Consider the following 22,227-nt stretch of genomic DNA (forward strand, 5'->3'; position numbering starts at 1 on the left):
GCGAGGCCAGCCTGGTCTACAGAGTGAGTTCCAGGACAGGCTCCAAAGCCACACAGAGAAACCCTGTCTCGAAAAACAACAACAAAACAAACAAACAAAAAATTCTGGAAGACCAATCAACACTCAAACGCTGAACCATCTCTCCAGGTCCGTGCCCCAACCCCATGCCGCCCCCATGATTTTCCGTATAAACAAAAACCTTCATTTTGTTAAAAAAGGACAGTTAATAGCATTGAAATTGTATGTGTGTGTGTGTGTGTGTGTGTGTGTGTGTGTGTGTGTGTTGGGTGGGATCGAACCCAGAGCCTACACATAATAGACAAGAGCTACATACAGAGATATTGAATTCTCAAAGTGACAATCCTTTCTGCACTGTAACGCCTGCAGTTGTTAGGGAAGGGCGGAAGTGTACTTTTTATTGATTCAGGAAGTGTGTCATTTCACGGTCCTCCTCAGCCCCTATTTTTGATTGGCTGGTTAGGGGGGCGTGACTTCAGCTTTCTAACACAAATGGTCGGCTTGGGTGCCTCCTTGGATGATAGGGCGTTGGAGTCGTCGGAAGTGTGGATATTTCAGTTCCTTGGTCACACAGAGACCGGAAGTGTGGCTTTCATTTGCGCATCGGCCAAACAGGATCAATCAAGAAACCCAACAGACTTGAGGACGGTGCCTTCATCGTAATGAAACCGTAGGCCATTCCCGGCACACATCTTAGAGTTCTGGGTAGAGTGCTGTGTGTTAAGGATCGACCGAGGCCCTGCTATAGGCTGGCTTCGTTTATCCGGGAAAAGTGCTACACGTTTTGGATGTCTAGGACTTTTCCCCAGGGCCATGGCGGACTCGAAGCTTCTGGCACCAGAGCTGAGCGACGCAGAGTCGATGGGTGATGAGACGGTGCGGTTTCAGGAGCTGCTACTGCAGGTGCGGGTTGACAGGACTTGGGGGAACCTGGGTGTTTAAGGATTTAGACATTGGCGCTCAGAGACGCGACTTCAGCTCCCAGAATGCCCTACGGCAGCAAGGAGGCCTATGGGAATTGTAGTTGTTTGGCTGAAAGTTTACTAGGTTTTTAAAAGAAATGGAATTGGGGTGATCTTGGGAGTCCTCATAAAAAGAAAAGGGGGCCTAGACTTTATAACATAACATATAATATAACTTATAATATAACATAACTTTATAATATAACAAGTGAGCCAGGTGATGGTGGCACACGCCTTTAATCCCAGCACTGGGGATGCACAGACAGGCAGATCCATATGAGTTCGAGGCCAGCCTGGTCTACAGAGTGAGTTCTAGGAAAGCCAGGGCTACACAGAGAAACCCTGTTTCAATAGTAATAATAATAATAACAATAACAATAATATAACATTAGTAAAAAAAAACCCATGTGATCCCCAGCTGTCACATATGAGCTGTCGTAATAAACGTTTGGGAAGCAGGTTAGGGGGTTTGACAGGGCAGAATTATCATGGAGGGTTGTTTTTTTTCCCCCACAGGCTTCCAAAGAGCTCCAGCAAGCCCAGACAGACAGGCCAGAATCTACACAGATCCAGCCGCAGCCTGGTGAGAAATAGATAGAGACACAGAGGAATAGATGGGTGGATGGATGGATAGATAGATAGAAGAAAGATAGATAGATAGATAGAAGATAGATAGATAGAAGATAGATAGATGATAGATAGATAGATAGATAGATAGATAGACAGATAGATAGATAGATAGGCGTAGAGTATCTCAGAGAGAGGACTGGAGACCCTGAGAGAGGTCCGTGGAAACTAGGGGCAGGGGACACAGAGGATGAAGGAGAGAGATCATAACTGGGTACAAAGTCCTAGAAGTAGTTATGTGAATGGACAGGCAGGAGGATCACCTACAAATACTGGACCACAGAAAGCAGAGCGGAAGTGGGGTGGAGATTCAAAGTAAGAAAACTTCAGGGCCTGAGGGAAGCAGAGGGAACAAAGGAAAAGCAGAGGCTCAGCAGGACAGAGCCCAAGAGTGAAAGACGGGCCAGCAAGATGGCTGAGCAGGTGAGGCTGCTGCCAGTGAGCCTGGTGGCCTGAGAGAACTGAGTCCTGAAGGCTGTCCTCTGACCATGATGCGTGCGCACACACTAAGTGCATGTAATAAAAATTAAAAGAGGGAAAGAAGTTGGGTGTGGTGGTGAATGCCTATAATCTCAGGAGGCAGGAGTATCCCAAGTCTGGGGCCAGCCTGGGTATAGGGTGAGAGACCCTGTCTGAAAGGGAGAGGGTGGGTGCAGAGGGTGGGTAAGAACGGGACTGTCTGGGGACAGATGGCCGAGATAACGCACTTGTGCAGGGTTCTGCATAAAGACCAATTCATCGGAAGGAAAGGTCTTCATCAACATCTGCCACTCGCCCTCCATCCCTCCCCCGGTGGACGTGACTGAGGATGAGCTGCTTCAGATGCTGGAGGAGGACCAAGCTGGCTTCCGAATCCCCATGAGCCTGGGAGAGCCACATGCTGAGCTGGATGCGAGTCAGTACCCTCCGAGGACACCAAGTCTGCTCCCTCAAGACCCTGCTTTTCTCAGGAGCTTCCAGTCAGCTTTGGGAGCCAGAGGGGGTTGATCCAAGTCTGAACATGCCCTGGGGCTCTTCACTGAGGTTAAGGAGACTTCAGAGAAGCCTACCTAGAAGAGTAATGCTCTGATAGAAGATTTGAAGAGAGGGGGGGAGTGCATGGGGGGGTGCACACGCCTTTAATCCCATCACTCAGGAGGCAGAGCCAGGCGGATCTCTGTGAGTTCGAGGCCAGCCTGGGCTACAGAGTTCCAGGATAGCCAGGGCTACACAGAGAAAGGCTGACTCAGAAAAGATTTAAAGCATTAGTCAGGCAAAGTCAGAGAAGAGGGTTGTAGGCAGAGATGACAAGTGAGCTGGGCATGGTGGCTCACTCTTCTAAATAGCTCTTAAGGTGCTGAGGCAGGAGAATTGCTGAAAGCTAGAGGCCAGCCTGAGCTACACGGACCAGGGCCAGAGTCTGGGGGGTACAGTGATTTGATTGATGGACAAACAATCAGGAGAGACTGGAAGTGTGGACAGCTGGTGTTCTCTAGAGTAGAAATGAGCATTTTCCTAGAGGTGGGTGGGATAGAGTGAGGTGATTCTTGGGGTCACTGGGGAGTATCAGGGTCTGTCTTGGGGATGTGAGCATCAACCTGGAGTTGAGCCTGGAAGCCAGGAAGGACCTGGTCTGAGTCGGCTGGAAAGTAAAATGTATGCTGGCTCTCACTTCCTGTGTCTTGGGTCTCTGGTCCTTGGGTAAGTTTTCCTTATGGGTGTTACATGGAGGGTTGCAATGGCCTCATTCCCTCTTTCCACAGAAGGCCAGGGCTGCACTGCTTATGATGTCGCCGTCAATAGCAACTTCTACCTGAGGATGCAGGTGGGATGTGTGTTATGGATAAGGCCCGGGGAGGGTGCTTCCTCCAGCCCCGACCCCACCATCGCGTCTCTTCTCACCTTAGAACAGCGATTTCTTGAGGGAGCTGGTGGTCACCATCGCCAGGGAGGGCCTTGAGGACAAGTATGGTTTACAGCTAAATCCAGGTGAGGGTCAGGAGGGGAATGGCTGGGATGGCACACTTGGAAGAGGTGAGTCCAGTGGGCCAGGAGGGGGTGGAGCTTCTCAGAGTGAGGGTGGGGTCGTGAGGGGGCGGGGCCAGGAGCCTGGCGGGGGTGGGGTGGGGTGTGGGGTTGGGTGTGGTGGTGGTGGTGGCGGTGGTGGTGGTGGTGGTGGTGGTGGTGGTGGTGGTGGTGGTGGTGATGGTAGTGGAGGTGTCTTGGTGCATTCCCCAGGAAGGGTGGGGGCTAAGGTGGGCAGGGCCTCTAAGAGTCAAGATTGCAGTGGTCAGAGCAGAAGGTGTCTAGGAAGGCGGCCCAGCCTCTGTGGACTGGGAAGCACCACTTGAGGGGACCCCACCTCAGCGATCTTTGACTTCAACCCTCAGAATGGCGCATGTTGAAGTACCGGCCTTTCCTGGGGTCCATCTCGCAGCAGAACATCCGTTCCCGGCAGCGTCCTCGGATCCAGGAGCTGGGGACCCTGCAGGGGTGAGCCTTCATACATATCTGGGCTGATGACTATCCTGGGACTCTAGGGACTCAGATGGAGCTGAGACACAGAACTGGGTGGAGGGAGAAAGGAACAGCAAGCCAAGTAGAGGGTGCCGGGCTGTCAGAGGCCAGGTGGTCACCTTCAGTCGGCCCTTGTTCCCATACAGCCCAGAGCGGCCTCACATGAACCTTTGGTTGGAAGCCCCCGACCTCCTCTTGGCTGAAATTGACCTCCCCAAGCTGGTGAGTGCAGGGAAAAGAGCTAGAGTCTGGACACCCCGGGGCTAAGGCAGGAGGTTTAGGAGCCAAACCCCGGATCTGAAGGGGGAGGCTGGAGCCTGGATCCCTCGGCCTGGGTTATATCTCTGGAAGCAGTGATGCGGGGGCTGCCCCCAGACTTGCGTAAGTTGCCTCTCCTGGCCCAGAAAACCAAGAGGTGCAGCCATTGCTGTCCTGAGTTTGAGTTCCTCGGGACTCATAGTCACTGTCCTTTGATTTTGTCTGCATTGATTTGGTTCTGAGGTTGAAAGCACAGCCATGCATGCTATGACCTTGTGGACATAGCTTCCCAGTGCTAGGGGATGTGGGCTGACTGACCTCATCCCCAGGATGGAGCTCGAGGGCTGACCCTGGAGATAGGGGAGAATCACCTGGTGATGGGAAGCCTCCAGCAACTGTACCACCTCAACGCCTCCATCCCCCTGCGGATCAACCCTGAGGCCAGCAGGGCTGCTTTCCACCACAGAAGAAAGGTACCTGATACAGGGAGCTGTGGGAAGAGGCTGAGACCTCAAGTCCCGGGCTGGAAGAGAGCTGGGGTTTAGAGCCCTGGTTCTGAATCCTCATTCTCTTTCTTTTCCCAGCAACTGATGGTGTCCATGCCCCTCCTGTCAGTGTCTTAACCAGAATCCCCCTGTATTTCCAGATGTGGAGAAGATGTTGGTGTCTTCTCTCAATGTGAAATAAACAGTTTTTCCTGTTCTTTCCAGCTTCAGAAATCAAGACATGGCGGGTGGGAGGGGAGACGACCATCCGTTCTGACCCGTGTCTGCTAGAAGTCTCTGTCCCTTTCTGGAGGCCCTGGCCTCCTGTCTTCACTGGCCTTCCTGGGCCCCAGGGCTGACCCCTCCTCCTTTCCTAGTCCACTTCTTCATGGTCCCGGAGCATCCGGGCATCTAGACTCAGCTCTGACCCCTTCCTTCTTAGACATAACTCTTCCCTCACTGATGCCCAGCCATCTCACAGAGCAGTGTCCCGCCACGCCACTGACTCCTGCTCTCCTAGCTCTGGTGCCCTCTTCTCCAGAATGGCGTGTGGGGAATTACTAAATGGCCATCCCTCGCGCAGCGGGTGCTCTCATGGAGCGGGGGCTTGCACTGCCTGACCTCTTAGCAACCAAACTCCAGCAGCGCCTAGGGTCTCCTGCGCTCCATAAACCACATCCGTTCCTGGGTCCAGCTTCCTGTCACGGGCATGCCCAAGTCTAGGTCCTGAACCCCCAAGCTTCACTTCCTCCTGACTCAGCCTGTGCTGTTCCCTCTTTTGGGGCACTCCCACTCTACTCCCCAATATCCTTTCCCCATTTTTGGTGCCGAGGATGTAACTCAGGGCCTCTGATGCCAAGCATATACTGGGCAGTCAATGGTGGCGCACACCTTTAACCCCAGCACTCAGGAGGCAGAGGCAGGGGGATCTCAGAGTTTGAGGCCAGCCTGGTCTACAGAGCAAATTCCGGAACAGCCAGGGTTCCAGAGAGAAACCCTGGAAAAACGAACAATACGAGGCATGTATTTCTTTTACTATTGAGTTACACCTCAGGGGACTTCTCACCCCCTTTTTTAATTTTTCTTCCTTTTTTTTTTTTTTTTTTTTTTTTTGATCTCTCAAGACAGGGTTGCTCTGTGTGGCCCTGGCTGTCCTGGAACTCGCTTTTTAGACTATGATGGCCTCAAACTCACAGAGATCCGCCTGCCTCTGCTCCCGAGTGCTGGGATCCCAAGTGCGCCACCACCGCCCGGCTTTTTTTCTTTTTAATTAGAGAAAAAGCCTCATGTATCCCAGGCTGCTTTGAAACTTGTCATGAAGCTGAGGATGACCTTGAGTTTATGATCCTCCTGCCTCCCCTAAAGCGATGGGGTTTCGAGTTTACACCACTGCTCTGGTTTATGTAGCAGGGGACCAAACCCATGCTTCACGCGTGGCTGGGCAAGCACTCCTCCAACTGAGGTGCTTTTTCAGGACCCCCATGCTGTAATATAAATTACATTGGTAAATTATCAGATGCTGTTTTTACTTGTTGAAACCTGACCCTTTTTTTTTTTTTTAGATTTATTTATTTTATATTTTTAAAAAAGATTTATTATGTATGTAGTGTTCTGTCTGCATGTATGCCTGCAGGCCAGAAGAGGGCGCCAGATCTCACTACAGATGGTTGTGAGCCACCATGTGCTTGCTGGGAATTGAACTCAGGACCTCTGGAAGGGCAGCCAGTGCTCTTAACCTCTGAGCCATCTCTCCAGCCCTTTATTTTACATTTTTATTTTTTATTTATTTTTTTTTTATTTTACATTTTTGAGAGTTTTGTCTGTGTATGTTGTATGTGCACTGTCTGTGTGGTTGGTTCCTGTGGCGGTCAGAACCCCCTGGAACTGGAATTACAGGTGGTTGTGAGCCACGAGTATTTACATAGAGCCACCTCTCCAGCGTCAAAAGCTGACTCGTGAGAAAAGTCTGGCCACAACCTTGTCCCAGACCCATGCACAGTTATTTCCAATGTGCTCTGAGACTCCCCAGCCCTGCAAAGGGAGAAGAGAGAATCCAAACAGCTAAACTATTAAAAACCTTACACCTGGGCAGTCCAGAGGACTCCCTGAGTAAAGCTACTTGCTGCTGAGCCTGGTGACTGGAGATTCATTCCAGGAACCCACATAGTAGAGAGAACTGACTCCCAAAAGTTGTCCTTTAACCTCCGTAGGTGCTCTCTCTCCCTCTCTCTCTCTCTCTCTCTCTCTCTCTCTCTCTCTCACACACACACACACACACACACACACAGATTTTAGATTTATTTGTGTTTATGAGTGGTTTATTTGCATGTACACTGTTGGACCTGCAGAATTCAAAAGAGGGCGCCAGTAAGGGTGCTGGGAACTGAACCCAGGTCCTCTGCAAGAGCAACAAATGCTCTTAACTACTGAGCCTTCTCTCCAGCCCCAAATATATATGTAGTTTTTAGTTTTTTTGTTTTTTTGTTTAATTTTTTTTTTTTTTTTTTTTTTTTTTGGTTTCTCGAGACAGGGTTTCTCTGTAGCTCTGGCTGTCCTGGAACTCACTCTGTAGCCCAGGCTGGCCTCAAACTCACAGAGATCTGCCTGCCTCTGCCTCCCGAGTGCTGGGATTAAAGGCATGTGCCACCGCCCGGCTTGTTTGGTTTTTCAAAACAGGATTTCTCTGTGTGGTCCTGGCTGTCCTGGAACTTGCTCTGTAGATCAGGTTGGCCTCGAACTCAGAGATCCACCTGACTCTGCCTCCCGAGTGCTGGGATTAAAAGCATGCACCACTGCCTGGCACGCACGCGCGCGCGCACACACACACACTTTTTTTTTTTTTTAAATTAAAAACAAGTCGGGCAGTGGTAGCACGTGCCTTTAATCCCATCCCTCAGGAGGCAGAGGCAGGGGGATTTCTGAGTTCCAGTCACTATACAGAGTGAGTTCCAGGACAGTCAGGGCTACACAGAAAAACCCTGTGTCGAAGAAAACTACAACAACAATAACATGGCCATACTGCTGCTGAGAAAAGCTGGTAAAGTCAGAAGGTATCCTGTAGCCAAGCTTGTTGGGTATGCCTGCATGACATTCTCAGGAGGCTGAGGCAGGAGGATGACAAGTTCCATGCTAGTCTGTACAGCAGCGACATCTATCCTGCCCCAGGATGCTGTCAAGCAAACTAGCGAGCTGCCCACGTGAGGGCGCAAGGAAGCCTCAAGCTCCAAGGCTTCTTAGCTAGGACAACCACATCTCCTAGAAGCAAGCAGAAACGTGGGGTGGTGGGGACAGACATGGCCATCCCTTGGCCACTGAAGGACTAGTTTCCAGGTCCTGAAAAAGCTTGAGGCTGGGTGCGTTCCTCCTTCCTCCGTCGCCATGGTGACGGTGCGGGCGACTGCCCGGGATTTGGCAGCGGAGGGGCCCCCTTCCCACTCCCTCCTCCTCACCATCTGCTCCTCCCTCACACCTGGCCGGGAGCCGCGGACGCCTCCTCCGCACGCCGTCCGGGACGCTCCGGCCGCCAGGTGGCGCGTGTGCGCGGCTCGGCCCGCCTCCCTCCTCCCCGGGGACTCGTCGGAGACAAGCCGGAGATCTTCCGAGCCCGCCCGCCGCTCGATCGGCTTCTCTCGTCCCTTCCTGGGCCGCATCATGAAAATTTAATCCCAAATGCATTTGTGGCCCGACACGGGAAGAGAGACGGTGGGGAAACCAGGACCCTGCTGAGGCCTGGAGTTGGGGGCGCACCGGGAAAAGCGTTGGTCTGGTGGGCGTCAGGGTTTGAGGGCCACCGGAGAGTTGGTGTTTCCCCAAGGGATGGAACTGGGATCTACTGGTGGGGAGAGGACTCAGTGGGTGGGGACAGATCCTGGGGCCCGAGTGGAAGCCACAGCTAGGACAGACTTAAGGGGAGGAGCCAGACCCCAGAAGGCAGAGACAGAACATAGCGTCCGCAGGAGTAGGGGGACACGTGGGGGGGGGCGAGGGTAGAACTCAGAGGGAGGAGATAGGACCCAACTGATGGGACCCAGACTCAAAAGAGTGTCATAGAGCCTGGAGATATTCTAGTGCAGACGGAATCACTGGGCACCAAGGGCAGTGTTGGTGGGCCTCGTTGTAGGGAGCGGAATTCAAAGGGATGAAGCGGGAGGACAGAGAAGGATGGGGTGCGGACAAAACCCGAGGAAAAGTAGAACTCAAGGGGAATAGTGGAATCCGAAAAGTATGGGGGAAGCCAGTCCAGCGGCACAGCCTGTAACACCAGCTACACAAGAGGATCATAAGTTCAAGGCCAGCCTGAGCTACAGAGTGAGGTATGGGGACGTGCCTAGCATGTGTGGAGCTCTGGGTCCTATCCCTAGTATGGCCCAAAAAATGAAAGGAGGGGCTGGAGAGAGCTCAGTGGCGATTCCAGAGGCCCTGGGTTCAGTTCCCAGCACCCACGTGGACGCTCACAACTCCAGTTCCAGGGGATTCAATGCTATTTTTAGGTGTGCGCGGTGCTAGGCTTACAAGTAGAGCACAGACGGACATGCTGGCAGAACGCTCACACATAGAATTAAATTTAAGCCGGGCGGTGGTGGCGCACGCCTTTAATCCCAGCACTCGGGAGGCAGAGCCAGGCGGATCTCTGTGAGTTCGAGGCCAGCCTGGGCTACCAAGTGAGTTCCAGGAAAAGGCGCAAAGCTACACAGAGAAATCCTGTCTCGAAAAACCAAAAAAAAAAAAAAAAAAAAAAAAATTAAATTTAAAAAACTTTTTTTTTTTTTTTTTTTGAGATAGGGTTTCTCTGTGTAGCTTTGGCTGTCCTGGAACTTGCTCTATAGATCAGGCTGGTCTCGAACTCAGAGATCCACTTGCCTCTGCCTACCAAGCGCTGGGATGAACAGCATGCGCCACCACGCCCAGCCCTAAACAAAACAAAACAAAACAACAAAAAAAACCCTAACTTTTGGTTTTGTTTTGTTTATTTTGGTTTTTCTCTGTGTAACTCTGGCTGTCCTGGAACTCGCTCTGTAGACCAGGCTGGCCTCGAACTCACAGATTCGTCTGCCTCTGCCTCCCAAGTGCTGGAATTAAAGGTGTGCACCACCATCACCCAGCTGTTTTTTGTTTGTTTGTTTTTTGAGACAGGGTTTCTGCCTCCCCAAGTCCCGGGATTAATTAAAGGCTTGCATCACTAGAAAAGAAAATGAGAAAGCCAAACATCAGATGGGGAAGTGAGCTCAGGAGCGCAGAGATCTGGGAAGGAGGGACCCGGAGAGCACGGATGGTGCAGAGTTACTAGGGAACTGGATTGTAGCGGGTTTCGAGGCAACTCAGAGTTCAATTCCAAGGGCGTGGCCTTGAGATGGCCAGGTAGAGGCTCTAGGATGGGAGAGTTGAAGGAGAGAGGGTCAGCTTGCAAGGTAAGAGGCCTAGCCTACTGGCCTACAGCCCCCAGGTAACTGGGGAAGGAGAGGGCGGGCCCTGCCTGCAAGGGGTGGGGCCTCGTTGGGTGGGCGTGATGCCCCGCCCCGCCCCGCCCCCCGACGTTGAGTCCCGCCACAGCCCGGGGCAACTGGCACTCTCAGCCTGATTCCCCCCAAGCGGAGCTGCGGGGCCGGGCCGGGCCGGGGCGGACCCCGGGATCCCGGACGCGGCCGCCCGGGCCCGCGGGCGGGGGGATTGGCAGGGGACCCGCGTGGGCACAGCCACCATGGAGTTCCGGCAGGAGGAGTTTCGGAAGCTGGCGGGGCGCGCCCTGGGGAGGCTGCACCGGTAAGCCTGGTGGGGTTCCTGGGAGGGGAAGGGTGAGGACGCCTCCTTTCCACCCGGGAGCAGACGGACAGAGGGAGAAGAGAGATGACACCCTGGCACTGTGTGGGGAGGCCCACCCATCTGTCCAGGATTCCGCCCTGTCGATGCTGGCCTCCCATCCTGCCTGGTCCATCCTCACCTTTCTCCCCGCTGCACCTCACCCCACCTTGGGCTTGACTTTTCTTTGAGATTGTGTATCTCTCCCTATTCTCCGGGTGTCTGTCCACCTGTCTCCTCTCTCTGGGTGCCTCTTCTGTCCCTTCCCTCTGATTAGGAGCCATTGCGCTCACTAGCTGTCCACCGGTCCTGACTCTGCGCCTCTCCTGCTCTTCCTCTCTGGACCACTGGCCCCCACTCAGATCTGTGTTTCTCTCGGAATCTCTGACTGTTCCCCTGGCCTGCTCTCCCCATCTCTCCTCTTTCTCAGATTCTGTCCCTAGAGGCATTTAATCTGGAGCTAAAGCGGATTGGGGCTGTTGGTTCTTGTCCTTGATGGGGGTTAAGCCGGGAGGAAAAAGCTGGGGTATCCCAGGTTCAGGAGGGGGTGGTGGTGAGGGAGTTTCAGGCCACAAAACCAAACTAATCTTGGGAGGTGATATGGACTTCCCAAGGGATATAGGCTACAACTGTGTGAGACTTGCTCCCACCCAGAACCATGATTCCAGTGACCCCAGTGTCCCATGAGGCAGCCTGGACACTCCCAGCCTCACCCCCAACCCCAGCCCTGGCTCCAAGTCAGAGAAATTACTCAGCTCTCCAGAAACCTAAAAATATCTATTCACGGTGCGGGGAGGAGATGGCCTCGTGGGCATGGCGCCCTCAGGCCCTGCTTCCTCCATCCAGGGCCCTGGTCCATCCTTACGTGGTCCTCAGTCCATCTCACTGGGCCACCTGAGTCTAATGTTAGTCTGATAGTCCAGCTTCCTGTGGCTCACATCCTTGCTCCTAAGTTACCCCACCCTCTGGTAACACGAGAGAGGGATGAGGTGGACAGAGGGAGGCAGGAGGTGCAGTGGGGGGTGGGGGAGCTGAGACAACTTCACCTCTCCTAGTTTTCCAATCCCCAGCCCCTCCCCACCCTTTTTTCTCGCCTCCTTTCACGAGTTTCTCAAAATACACCAGTGTGAAGTCAGGGGAGCGAGAGAAAGACATGTTGGTGGAGGGGCTGCAGGGGTGAGAGCAGAAGGGGGTGTTCTTTAGGCCCTCTCTCTCCATCTCCGTTTCCTTTCTGGGTCCCCAGCCTTGCCTTTCCTCTCCAAACTCAAAGACCCCAGGAGAAGCATCATGAAGCTGGGGAGGGGGCAAGCATTTATTTGCTTACAGAATCCACTTTGACAGAGAGGGGTGAGCATCAATGGCTGAGGACCAAACTTATCATTTGAACACAGATCATTCTTCCCAAGCCTGGAACGAGATAAGAGCTACAGATGTTCCTGGAGATGGAGAAGACTGGTGCTAGCTGGGGGCTGGGGGTGTCTTTTGGACCAAAATAACCCAGGGTGACTTAGGACAAAGAAGAGGAGCCAGGAGCCAGGGGTCTTGCTTCTTTCGGCCAGGTTCTGGGCAGGGCAGTGCTGGGGGCCAGGAATGGATCAGGCCCAAGTTGCTTTCCTCATGTGTGACCTTGGACCTGTGACATCTGTTTTTGAAGTCTCAGTTTCCTAATTCTGTGATAGGAAGAAACCAGAAAACTACCAAGGCATAGGGGGAAAGATGCCGGGAGTGTGGAGGTATCTTCAGAGAGCAGTTGAGACTCGGCTTCCTTTGGGGAAACTCCACCCTAAGGGACACATTCCCTCACCAAGTCCCTGGCCTAGTTGGGGTCATTCAGAGAGGAGGTGGGGCTTCTCTGTGACTCTTGCTGTTTTGAGACAAGGTCTTCGGTAGCCCAGGCTGGCCCTCAAACCCCTGATCACTGCCTGGCCTCACCTGCACTGCCCTGTGTCCTGTCTTGTATGATACTCAGGATCCCTGTTTGAAAAGCCTGGCTTAGAGAGATCTGACATCTCATACACACAACAAATCTCAAAATTCTGGGGCTAGACCCACACCTGCAGTTTCAGAGTCAGCCAAATATCAGAAATCAACCTGGGTCGAATTCCACTCTCACAGGGAATGTTCTATGGAGGGGAACATGCAGGGGTCCGTCCTTCTACCCTATGTTGTTCATCCTGGGGGCTTTGATTCCCAGCTCTCGGACTCTGTCTATACCCTCTCTCTTTCTATCTCCAGACCCCTCACTTTTTTTTTTTTTTTTGGACAGGCTCTTGTGCATCTCTGGCTGGCCTGGAACATGCTATGTAGACCAGGCTGACCTGGAACTCAGAGAGATCCTGCCTCTGCCTTAAAGCACTGTGATTAAAGGCGAGCGCCACCATATGGCTTGTTTTGTTGAGACTAAGTCTGGTGTGACTCAGGCTGGATGACCTTGAATTCCTGATCCTCCTGCCTCCGCTTCTAAGTGATTACAGATGAGCCAGTGTACCTGGCTTACCAGTGCTGGGGGAGAACTGAGACCTTCCCACATGTTGGGCAAGCACTCTGCCAACTGGGCTACATCTCCATTCTCCCTCACTTGTCTCACACTGTAGCCCAGGCTGGTCTGGAAATTGCAGCAATCCTCCTGCCTCAGCCTCACAAGTGCTGGGATTACAGGCGTGAACCACCACGCCTGGTTTCTACCTCCACCCCTTTCTTGCCTGCCCCTCCCCACCTCCTTAAGACTCAGGATGGGGCTGTGGGCTGTGTTCTTCGGTCCTCCGCCCCTCCCCCCAGGCCGTCTGGCTGTTCTTTCCTCCCCCGTCCCAGTCTCCCTCGCCTCCATCTGTTCTCGCCCCTTCCTGGGATCCAGCCGGATCCCCTGGCTGCCTACCCGCCTCAGAGGGGCCACGCCGAACTCTCAATGTCCCCATACTTCAGGCACCTCATTGGCCTCTGATCATCTGTCCCCGATGTCTCCTCATCTTTCCGTTTCCTAATATCAGAGGCTCTCTGCCCTTCCCACCCCACATCTATGTCTCTTACTTAGTCAGTTCCCACTCTCTCTTCCCTGAATCTCTGACCTTCTCTCCTTTCTCTAGGTCTCTGTCATCTCCCCTCTGGGTTTCTTATCTTTTGTGCTCTCTCTCTGAGTCTCCACCCTTTCATTAGCCCCCCCCCCCCCCCCCGTCCTTTGGCTAGTTCTCTGTCGACTCCCCATGTTTCTGTCCACTCTTTGTCTCTCCATGTCAGCACTCAGCACTCTGCCCACCTGTCTCCAGGTCAGGCCCTCCTGTCTCCGGCAGCATCTCTGCCTGGGAGACAGCCCCTCCATGAGCTCTATCCATCACCGCAGACTCAATCCTGGATGCAGATCGGGCGGAGGCGAGAGTCACGCTGGGGAATGAATGCGCCAATCTCCCTACCAGGGCCATCTGTCCCCTGCCAGGACACCAGCCATCACTCCCCCTCCCTGCTCCCTAGGCTGACAGTCTGAACCCCAGATTCCCCAGGAGCCCCAAACTGGACAAACTGCTGGACTCAGCACCACCGGGGACTCCCCAAACCCACATAGCTGGGGCCTAGAAGCAGGGCAGGGCGATCACGGGAAGGGGGAGGGGGGGAGGGGAGGGGTGTCTGTATATATAGCTGAGGTGGCTCGAAGCATCTGCTCTGACACCTTTGCACAGGCCTCTTTGTACCTTTGCTGACTCAAATAGACTTGGATCTGCATCTGCCGGAGGGGGCTGGGGACAGTCTTGGAGTTTGCGGTGGGGGCTTGCAGGCACCTGCTCTTTGATCCCAAAGGGTGGTGTGGAGTCTATAACTCCCTAGTGGAGAGAGGCAGAAAGGGACTGAAGATCTTGACCCCAGAGTCGAATCCAGGCAGGAGAGAGAGAGAGCTGGTGGCCTGGACTCCTGGCACTGGAAGGGATTCCGACTCAGAATTCTGGGTCTGACAAAAGACGTGGGTTTTGCCATGCACTCCTCTGTCACAGGGAGGAGAGAGCACCCTGAGTTCTTGGATGGAGGGAGGGAAAGACAGATCCAGAGATACCTGCATCCTAGCGAGGGCAGCAAAGCAAGGTTAAGCCCGGAGCCCCTGTGCCACCGGGAGGAGGGGCCCGGACTGCTGAGGCTTGGCTTCTGGCTGCCCTGCAGGTTCCTGGAGAAGCGTCAGGAAGGCGCGGAGACACTGGAGCTGAGCGCCGACGGGCGCCCAGTGACCACGCACACGCGGGACCCGCCTGTGGTGGACTGCACCTGCTTTGGCCTCCCTCGGCGCTATATCATCGCCATCATGAGTGGTCTGGGCTTCTGCATCAGCTTCGGCATCCGCTGCAACCTGGGCGTGGCCATCGTGTCCATGGTCAACAACAGCACGACCCACCGTGGGGGCCACGTGGTGGTGCAGGTAGCTGCTCTAGCGAGCCCTGCTCACGGCCCGGGATGTCACACGCGGCCAGTTCACACTCCTTCCCAGCTACAATCTGCCCATCGTGCCTCCCGACAGATCTGACCTTACTCTGGGTCCCTGCCTTCCTAAGCCCCGCCCTGATATAAAGAAAGCTCCACCCCTTTCCACACCAGATTAGGAAATGTCCCACCAGTATTAGGTATGATACTTATTACCTCGGCCCATCTTGGACCTTCTAGCCAGTTCTCTTACAGCTGTGTCCCGCGTTTATGTTCTCGGGTCACGTTTCTATAATTTCACTCCTCTCTCAAGCTCCTTTCCAAATTTACCTCCGCCTTTGCCCACCTGATTAGTTCTGGCCCACACCTAAAGCCTTGTCCAAACTCAGATTTATGCTATTTTAACTTGGGTATTATGGAAGCCATGCCCATGACTGGAAAAAGGAAAAAAAAAAATCTTGGTTTAGTCTGTAGCTTACCTGAAAGCCCATCCTTTGCTCCAATATAATAAGGAACACCCCTAATTTAGCTACTTCTTGGCCCTGCCTAGACCCCATACAGGTCTGTCCACAAACAGGAGGCAGTCATTCCCACACTTGGGGATATTCAGGGAGGGGATACTGAGGTAAGCAAGCAAGTAGAACTAGGCTTCTAGACAACAGCGCTTATAGGACTACATAGCACTATTATAGGACTAGCTCTAGCTACATAGAAGAGCGGAGTTCCAGTGAGCTCTGATTGGCAGGTTTGGGCAGGGGGAGGGGATCTGGTTGCTGATTGTCTGAGACACTAATTCTATGGGTGCTGATTGATGGAGGGTAGCGTCTGGAGGGCGGCTAGTTTGATGTGCATTTTGACCCGCAGAAAGCTCAGTTCAACTGGGATCCAGAGACTGTCGGCCTCATACATGGTTCCTTTTTCTGGGGCTACATTGTCACTCAGATTCCAGGAGGATTTATATGCCAAAAATTCGCAGCCAACAGGTACAGTGGTGGCATCTCAAGGCGGCAGAAATTGCAGCTGTGTGTGTGTGGTGGAGCTAGAGGTGTGGTCTTGGGTTTGGCTCTGGGATACTGGGAGGGTCCTTGTTTGAGGGCATATCTTAGCGGTGTCCTTGAGTTCTGTGAAACTCGTGGCCTGTTGTGGGCAGGAAGGGCAAATCCTAGGGATGGTGGGAAGGCTAGATGGCCAGGACCACATGAACACCTCACTACGTCTGCCTTGGTTAGACTTTTCTTTCCCCCCTTTTCACCAGGGTCTTTGGCTTTGCCATCGTGGCTACCTCCACCCTAAACATGCTGATCCCCTCAGCGGCCCGCGTCCACTACGGCTGTGTCATCTTTGTGAGGATCCTGCAGGGACTGGTAGAGGTAAAGCCTGTCCCATAAGCCCTGCCCCCCTCTCTGACCCCACCTCTTCTCTTTGACCTCGGTGCTCCCTCCCTAGGGGGTCACATACCCTGCCTGCCACGGCATCTGGAGCAAATGGGCCCCTCCCTTAGAACGGAGTCGGCTGGCGACAACAGCCTTTTGTGGTGAGAAGGGACTGGGGACCGGCTCCTGTGTGAGGGGGTTGAGCTGTGATGTGGCAGATTCCAGGGCTGAGGGGGGTCTGCTCTCTACCCTCCTTGTCTCCTCAGGTTCCTATGCTGGGGCAGTGGTTGCCATGCCCCTGGCTGGGGTCCTGGTGCAGTATTCAGGATGGAGCTCTGTCTTCTATGTCTATGGTGAGGGACTCAAATGTATGGTTCTGGGCGGCCCTGGGGCTGAGTGAGGCCAGATGTCACCCTACTCTCCTCCCTCTCCGCCCCCCACAGGCAGCTTCGGGATCTTTTGGTACCTGTTCTGGTTGCTAGTCTCCTACGAGTCACCGGCAATGCATCCCAGCATCTCAGAAGAGGAGCGGAAATACATCGAGGATGCCATCGGAGAGAGTGCCAAGCTCATGAACCCCGTTACGGTGCGGCTGTGGGACTGTGTAGGGCGGAGAGGAGTGTGCTGGCTCAAAGCTGTGCAGTGACTCAGAGAGGATAATAGGACTGCCAGGCAAATGGGGCTAGATGGGGTGTGGCGATACAGGCCTGTCATCGCAGCTACTTCAGGGGCTGAGGCAGGAGGATTGCAAGTTCGAGGTCAGGCTATAAAGTGAGTTCAAGGCCAGGCTGAGAAGTTTAGTGAAGCTTTATTTCAAAAGTGGGTTAGAGGTATAGCTCAATGGTAGATCATTTGCCTAGACTGGGGCATGGCTCAATGATAGAGTGCTTGCCTAGCATGCATGAGGTCATGGGTTCTATTCCCATTACTGGAAAAAAAAAAAAAGAAAAAGAAAAGAAACTAGGTGGGTTAGATTCCATATTAGGCTGGATGGTGTTCCAGAATGGCAGGTACTGGACATAGAGTTAGGTACAAGGTGGCTGAGTTACAGCCACGGATGACGCCTGGTTAAAAGCAGCAGAGGGGGATTAGAACTTGAGATTTTGCTAGATATTGCTGTGCGTATGGCTAAACTTTGTAGCGTGATTGAATAGACATTTTACTGGGCTCACACTTATGGGTTATCATGGGGTTTAATATCTGGAACTCAAGGAACCTCTGGGGAGTCAGGACCCATCTTTCATCCTTGTGATGCAACCTTAAAGCTGGAGTTTTAGAATCCCTAAGTCCCCAGGAGTAAAGATGTGGCCCATGCTAGAGGCTTCAGTGAGCTAGGGTGGGGTCCCTGAAGGGACATGAAGTTCCCAAGTGTCTGCCTTAGCATGGTCTGCTCTCCCCTTCCCCCCAGAAATTTAACACACCCTGGAGGCGCTTCTTCACGTCCATGCCAGTCTATGCCATCATCGTGGCCAACTTTTGCCGCAGCTGGACCTTCTACCTGCTCCTCATCTCCCAGCCCGCCTACTTTGAAGAAGTGTTCGGCTTTGAGATCAGCAAGGTTAGGGTGCAGGAGTGGGGGACGCGGTGGGGGTGAGGGAGAGGGTGCCTGCGTCCCTAGGCAAGGGCGGAGGAGGATGTTGTAGTCAGCCAAAGGGAGTGGCTGCCTATCCACCTGTTCTCACAGGTGGGCCTGGTGTCGGCATTGCCTCACCTCGTCATGACCATCATCGTGCCCATCGGAGGCCAGATCGCCGACTTCCTGCGCAGTCGCCGCATAATGTCCACCACCAATGTGCGAAAGCTGATGAACTGCGGCGGTGAGTGGGTGGAGCCCGCGCGTGGAGCCCGCGCGTGGAGCAGGGCGCAAAGGGGAGGGTCTGATGGGCAGGGTAGAGGTGGGGGTCACAGGGCGTGGCTGACCCCACCCCATCTGAGGGAGTAAGGGCAGTGTGCAACACTTTCGGGAAGCCAGGTTTGGAGACCACCTTGTGGAAAGGGTAGGCAGATGAGCGGTGTAGAGATGACACCGAGATGGAAGAGTGGGACCTTCCCGAGGTGAAACCAGGCTAAAACTAGTCTGGCGGGGGTGGGGGGTGGGGGTGGGGGTGCTGGGACTGGGGGAGCTGAGTCCTATATAACCCTGAAACCAAAAGTCCTATAACTCTAAAATGGCCATAACTGGGGTTTTAGGGAGATAGGTCATGGGTGGAGACTTGGGAACACCAGACTGTGAGTGGGGAACCTAGCAAGATAGTTGAGAATGGGGATCAGGGGAGATGGGGACCTGAGTGGGGTCCCAGGCTTCCTTATGTGATAGGGACATAGAAGTGAGTTCTGAGGGTTCAGAGATGGGGTGTTGGGTCTTGCGGAGTGTGGCTTAGTCAGAAGGTGGGACCACAGTGGGCCCTTTTAAGGCAGAGCCATCAAAAGATATGGCTTGGGGTGGATCTTGGGGAAGCAGGACCCTTTCTGGTTTGGTGGAACTAGTCAGGTGTTCTACAGGTCAGAGTGGCCAGATGGGGTCAATAGAAGGGGGCTGGGGTGGGATCAAGGCTGGGGATGTGGGCAGGGTGGCCAGTAGGGTCACAATGGGCACATGGGAGACATGGCCCTCTGCAGGCTTCGGGATGGAAGCCACGCTGCTGCTGGTGGTCGGATATTCACACTCCAAGGGTGTGGCCATCTCCTTCCTTGTCCTGGCTGTGGGCTTCAGCGGCTTTGCCATCTCTGGTGAGAACCCCAGATGGGTAGCTGGGGGTATTGGAGTCAGCTCAGGCCCTGAAATGGGCTTCTCAGGAGCTAGAGAGATGTCTCAGCAGTTAAGACTTGCTACTCTTTCAGAAGACCTGAATTTGGTTCCCAGCATCTACCCAACTGCCAGTAGTGGATCATGCGCCCTCTTCTGGCATCTATGGGCACTGCACTCACATGTGTATACCCTCACACAGACATACACAGTAATAAGTATAAATTTTTAAAAATGAGTGCCTCAGAAGAGCAGAGGAGATGGGTGGGTGTGACACTGCAGCAGGGACTTGGTGTGACAGCTGCTGACTTGATACCCCACCAGGGTTTAACGTGAACCACTTGGACATCGCCCCTCGTTATGCCAGCATCTTGATGGGCATCTCCAACGGCGTGGGCACACTGTCTGGGATGGTGTGCCCCATCATCGTGGGTGCAATGACCAAGCACAAGGTTAGCACAGCCCTCCCAGTGCATGCCTGGAACCTTCTGACACCCAACCCCCCCTTTCTTTAATTAATTAATTAATTAATTAATTAATTTGTCTCTTTCTTTCTTTCTTTTTTAAGACAGGGTTTCACGCCAGGTGGTGGTGTCACACACCATTAATCCCAGCACTTGGGAGGGAGAGGCAGGTGGATCTCTGTGAGTTCGAGGCCAGCCTGGTCTACAGAGTGAGTTCTAGGACAGCCAGGACTACACAGAGAAGCCCTGTCTCGAAAAGTCGAAAAATCAAAGAAAGAGAGACAGAGAGACAGAGGGACAGAGAGACAGAGAGACAGAGACAGAGACAGAGACAGGGTTTCTCTGTGTAGCTCCGGCTGTCCTGGAACTCACTCTGTAGATCAGGCTGGCCTCAAACTCAGAGATTTTATCTCTTAAAACATCTATTTTTATTAGTTTAATTTTGTATTAACTTAGCATGTGTGAGCTGTTTTGTGGTATGGAATATATATTGGTCCCCTCTCCCACCGTGTGGGTCCCGGGGTAGAACTCAGGTCTTCAGGGTTGGCAGCCTGTCTACCCACTGAGTCATCTCACCAGCACTATTTTTTTTTAAGTCGGAGTTTCATTATATAGTCCTGGCTGTTCTGGAACTCTATGTAGACCAGGCTGGCCTCGAACTCACAGAGATCCATCTGCCTCTGTGCTCCACCACATCTGGCCTCCTGTTATTTTTAATTTCTTTCTTTTTTTTTGTTTTTTGTTTTTTGTTTTTTTGTTTTGTTTTTTCGAGACAGGGTTTCTCTGTGTAGCTTTGCGCCTCTCCTGGAACTCACTTGGTAGCCCAGGCTGGCCTCGAACTCACAGAGATCCGCCTGGCTCTGCCTCCCGGGTGCTGGGACTAAAGGCGTGCGCCACCACCGCCCGGCTCCTGTTATTTTTAATTGTGTGCTGTGCATGTGAGTGCTGTGCGCACAGAGGCCAGAGGGCGTCCGACTCCTTGGAATTACAGGTCATTGTGAGCTGCCTAATGTGGGTGCTGAGAACTGAACTTGGGTCTTCTGTGAACGCAATAAGACCTCTGAACTGCTGAGCCATCTTTTCAGCCCCCACCCTATGTATTTGTAAAGACGGCCATCCTCCTGTGCCAGCCTGCAGAGTCCCTGGGATGCACCCCTCCCTCTTCTGACCTTCTGCTGTGTTGTCTGCCCCCCAGACCCGGGAGGAGTGGCAGTACGTGTTCCTCATTGCCTCCCTGGTGCACTATGGGGGTGTCATCTTCTACGGGGTCTTCGCTTCGGGAGAGAAGCAGCCGTGGGCGGAGCCAGAGGAGATGAGTGAGGAGAAGTGCGGCTTTGTGGGCCACGACCAGCTGGCCGGCAGCGAGGAGAGTGAGATGGAAGATGAGGCCGAGCCCCCGGGGGCTCCCCCTGCACCTCCTCCTTCCTATGGGGCCACACACAGCACAGTCCAACCTCCGAGGCCCCCGCCCCCTGTCCGGGACTACTGACCGTGTGCCTCCCACTGATTGGCAGTTTCCAGGACCTCCATCCACCTCCAGCCTGGGCGGCCGTGGGGAGGACCCACCTCCTCCCTGGCCGGCCTCGGGCCTCAGATGCGAGTCTTCCCTTGTTCCCAGTGCTGTCAACCAACCTCGTCCCTTCTCAGCCGCCTCTCAAGGGGGGGAAGCTGCACACTAGCAGTTTCTAGGATACCCAAACACCCCGGAAGTCGTTCGCTTGTTCTGTCCGGTTCCAAATCTCTCCCCTCAGGACTCCACTTGGTGGACACAGTTCAACCTTTCACTTGTGGTTTTGAGGTTCCACCCCTTTTCCTAGGACCCCAGGGATTCTCAGGCTACCCCAAGGTTATTCAGCTGGTCTCCAACTCAGAAAAACTCATGGTCATCCCCTATTAGTCCCAAGGCTCCCCGACCGTCCGGCATTTCCCAAGATGGTTCAACCAACCACCGACCCCGCCATTCCAAGGACTGATTCTCACCAGCGTTTCGGAGGGAAATGGCGGTTTCAAGTCTCCCCACTCCTTAGCTCCCTCCCTCACCAGCACACTTTGCCGGGCCTCGTCCTCACCCTTAGCTTAGTACAATGTCCAGGGAAATGGCCGACGTGGCTCTGCTCACCCCGTGCTCTTTTTCTGACTCAGTTTTCAGGTCTTTGCTCAAGTCTATTAATTCAGGGGCTCGAAGCTGTCACTTCTGCCCTGTGGTGGTTTCAGGATCTCCCTCCCCCCAAATCCTTGCACTTTACTATTCTGGGTGGCTCAGACTGCCCTCAGTTTCTCAGTGACCATTTGTTGTGTCCCTCAGGGGCTAAATGACTCCGAATCTGGGGTGCTTCCCCTCACAGACACCCCTCTTTCAACTTAGGAATCCCAGGACAGGGAGCAGGCTTGGGAGAAGAGGGCTGTTCCTGGGCAGGGTTGTGTCTTGGTGTCTCTGTCTCTGTGACTGTAAATCCTGCCCTGCCCCATCCCACGCCCAATAAACGCTTTGGTGTACAGACTAGGATGTCACCTGTGGGTCACAAGAGTCGAGAGGCCAGACTCCACCCTCTTCCTCAGTCCCAGGCCCTAGCCACCTTCCTCAGACTGGGGGTCCAGGGGTGC

The 22,227-nt window shown here is 53.7% G+C and overlaps 2 protein-coding genes across 3 annotated transcripts; both read left to right on the plus strand.

Annotated features, from left to right (window-relative positions):
- The first annotated feature begins 468 nt into the window (after positions 1–468).
- Positions 469–5,064, plus strand: Pih1d1 (PIH1 domain containing 1). Its single transcript, XM_059253445.1, has 9 exons — positions 469–921; positions 1,497–1,563; positions 2,323–2,502; positions 3,350–3,411; positions 3,494–3,575; positions 3,977–4,079; positions 4,250–4,325; positions 4,691–4,834; positions 4,946–5,064. Exons 1-9 carry the CDS (start codon positions 832–834, stop codon positions 4,982–4,984), a joined length of 843 nt encoding a protein of 280 aa, XP_059109428.1. The 5' UTR covers positions 469–831; the 3' UTR covers positions 4,985–5,064.
- A 5,480-nt stretch (positions 5,065–10,544) lies between these two features.
- Positions 10,545–22,076, plus strand: Slc17a7 (solute carrier family 17 member 7). Of its 2 annotated transcripts, XM_059253446.1 has the most exons (13): positions 10,545–10,606; positions 14,786–15,038; positions 15,591–15,665; positions 15,905–16,023; positions 16,296–16,410; positions 16,487–16,574; positions 16,680–16,766; positions 16,857–16,999; positions 17,822–17,971; positions 18,098–18,230; positions 19,033–19,143; positions 19,484–19,611; positions 20,819–22,076. In XM_059253446.1, the coding sequence occupies exons 1-13, from the start codon at positions 10,545–10,547 to the stop codon at positions 21,110–21,112; spliced, it is 1,758 nt and encodes a 585-aa protein (XP_059109429.1). In that variant the 3' UTR covers positions 21,113–22,076. The 2 variants fall into 2 exon arrangements, with proteins under 2 accessions (XP_059109429.1, XP_059109430.1); XM_059253447.1 differs by lacking the exon at positions 15,591–15,665.
- Positions 22,077–22,227: the final 151 nt, after the last annotated feature.

The sequence above is a fragment of the Peromyscus eremicus genome, chromosome 1, assembly GCF_949786415.1.
Source record: "Peromyscus eremicus chromosome 1, PerEre_H2_v1, whole genome shotgun sequence".
Lineage (NCBI taxonomy): Eukaryota > Metazoa > Chordata > Mammalia > Rodentia > Cricetidae > Peromyscus > Peromyscus eremicus.